The following is a 2,108-nucleotide window of genomic DNA, read 5'->3' as shown; positions in this document are numbered from 1 at the left end:
CAGAATTTAGGTCAGCCTGTGGTAGTCCCAACCGCCTGCTTCCCAATCCGGTACAGGCGGCCTATCTGGAGCTCAATTGCCGCCACAAGCCCCTGGTCAAGACAGCAATATTCCGGGCCCCGGCTCTCCAAATGAGGGTGGCACCTCAGGCAGTCCTGATTCACCAAACGACGGATTGCCGGGCAGCGGTGTATCAACCGGCTCTTCTGCTACATCCCCAACCCCTTTGGCTATCCCTTCGTCTTCTTGTACAGCTAGCCCGTCATTACCTGGGCCTGGGCCTGATTGCCCTAAGCCTTCGCCGACTATTCCCGACCCGATTCTGGGTCCATGAGCAGGGCGAGGGTATTCTTGCAAAGGAATGCCTAGACGGATGGTTCTGTCCCCCGAAAGAAACACCAATGCAAAAAGGCCCTTGTGGATGGGGATGGCCATGCTATCATTGCGATGGTGGATGGTATTGCGCACCGGGTCCAACCCCTATTCCACCCACATGTGCTTCAACCCTTCCAATGGTCATTACGACGACTGTTGCGGTCCCTCAATCGCCCATAAATGATCCAATTTCTGGATCGAATATTGGAAACGGCGGCGGCGCCGGAAACGGTCCTGACAGCGGATCGAATGGCAGTCCTGGCAGCAATCCGAACGGGGGATCGGGCGGCAATGATAACGCAAGTACTGTGGACGGACCATACAATAACAATGGTGCTGGCGAACAAGATCACGCTCCTCCCATGTGCTCAGGGTCAACCTGTTCTCCACTTACCAGCACCCCAGGAAATCCAGGTGGCGAAGGTGCATGCACAGGAGTTGGATGCCCTTCAAACTACCCAGAAAGCGGTCAAAGCACTGGAACTGACAACAGCAACGGAGATTGCACGGGGGTGGGATGTCCGGCGGGCAATTCCCCGGGCAGTCGTCCAGCTCCGTATGGAGTCTCATCAGACAACAGCAATGGAGCTGTACCGCCTGATGATGATGTCGGCGAAGGAGACGATGGCATCGCTGCCAGAGTAGCCCCAATCGCAGGCGGATGGTCATACCTCGGCTGCTTCAACGACAATCCGCAGCGAACGCTGGACTGCGACCCAAGAGACTACTACGCAGGCAACATGTCCAATGAAAAGTGCGTTGCATACTGCGACTCGAAAGGCTTCAAACTCGCCGGTACTGAGTATCATCGGGAGTGCTGGTGTGGTAACGTGTTCCAAAACGCCAAGCGCCTTCCTGATATGCAGTGTCGCATGGTCTGCGACGGCAACCCGACCGAGCTCTGTGGCGGATCTTGGGCTCTTACGGTCTACAGCAAAGATGGCACGGCGGTCAACCGACCAGCGGACACGAATGAAGCGGGCTCGTACGGCGGTACGTCTGGCGAGAAACAAGCCAGGGGTATGTATGACGCAAACGGCTCTGAGAACCAAGGGCCAACGCCCATCACGACACTCGTTACTGCGGCTCGCCCGGCTAGTTTCGCACCTGAGCCTCAGGCCACCGGACTACCGAGCGGTCCCAGATTATTTACTGCCAAGGTTATGGGGGTCTAAGAACAAGGTATGACCTCAGGCCGCTGCCCACAAGTATCCCGAGCAATCCGATACCCAATCCGATACCATGAGCCCCTACAAAGCCAACAGGTACCGCTGCATGAGCGGAAGCAGAAATATTCATGCCAGAATATGGGATTGATTTCAAAGATGGTGGGGATGACGGAGGAATTACCACATGCATGAATACGCCAGGGAAGACATGGACATGGGGTTATGAAGAGGGCATTATGAAGTGTTTTTAATGTGCATAAGCTGGCGAACATTTTTGGTACTGAGTTTCTGTTAATAAACGAATAACCGAGAGACATACGGCCAACGTGACGATTGACATTACTGGGCTCTAGGAAGATGGTCGTTGATGGGATGCATGGTTGGCCTCTGCCCTCACAGATGGGCTCTGGGATATTGGGAGATTGAGACGCGTCCCTGGGATGGCTACCTATTCTAGTGTTGCCAGCAATGACGACATGGAAAGGGGCCAGGGGATGGGCGTGATATGTTTCTGTCCAGGCGAAGATCGGATGACGGCCAAGCCGAGATTGAGAGCGGCTCGAA

At 55.0% G+C, this 2,108-nt stretch overlaps 1 protein-coding gene across 1 annotated transcript; it reads left to right on the top strand.

The window, feature by feature from the left end:
• Positions 1–705: 705 nt before the first annotated feature.
• VDAG_06040 (uncharacterized protein) lies at positions 706–1,550 on the top strand (the record flags this gene model as incomplete). Its single annotated transcript, XM_009659054.1, has 2 exons — positions 706–887; positions 956–1,550. The coding sequence occupies 2 exons, from the start codon at positions 706–708 to the stop codon at positions 1,548–1,550; spliced, it is 777 nt and encodes a 258-aa protein (XP_009657349.1).
• Positions 1,551–2,108: the final 558 nt, after the last annotated feature.

This window comes from Verticillium dahliae, genomic scaffold (genome assembly GCF_000150675.1).
Source record: "Verticillium dahliae VdLs.17 supercont1.13 genomic scaffold, whole genome shotgun sequence".
In the NCBI taxonomy this organism is placed as follows: Eukaryota; Fungi; Ascomycota; class Sordariomycetes; order Glomerellales; family Plectosphaerellaceae; genus Verticillium; species Verticillium dahliae.
The sequence above is the reverse complement of the archived record's forward strand: the minus strand, read 5'-3'. Positions and strand labels throughout refer to the sequence as shown.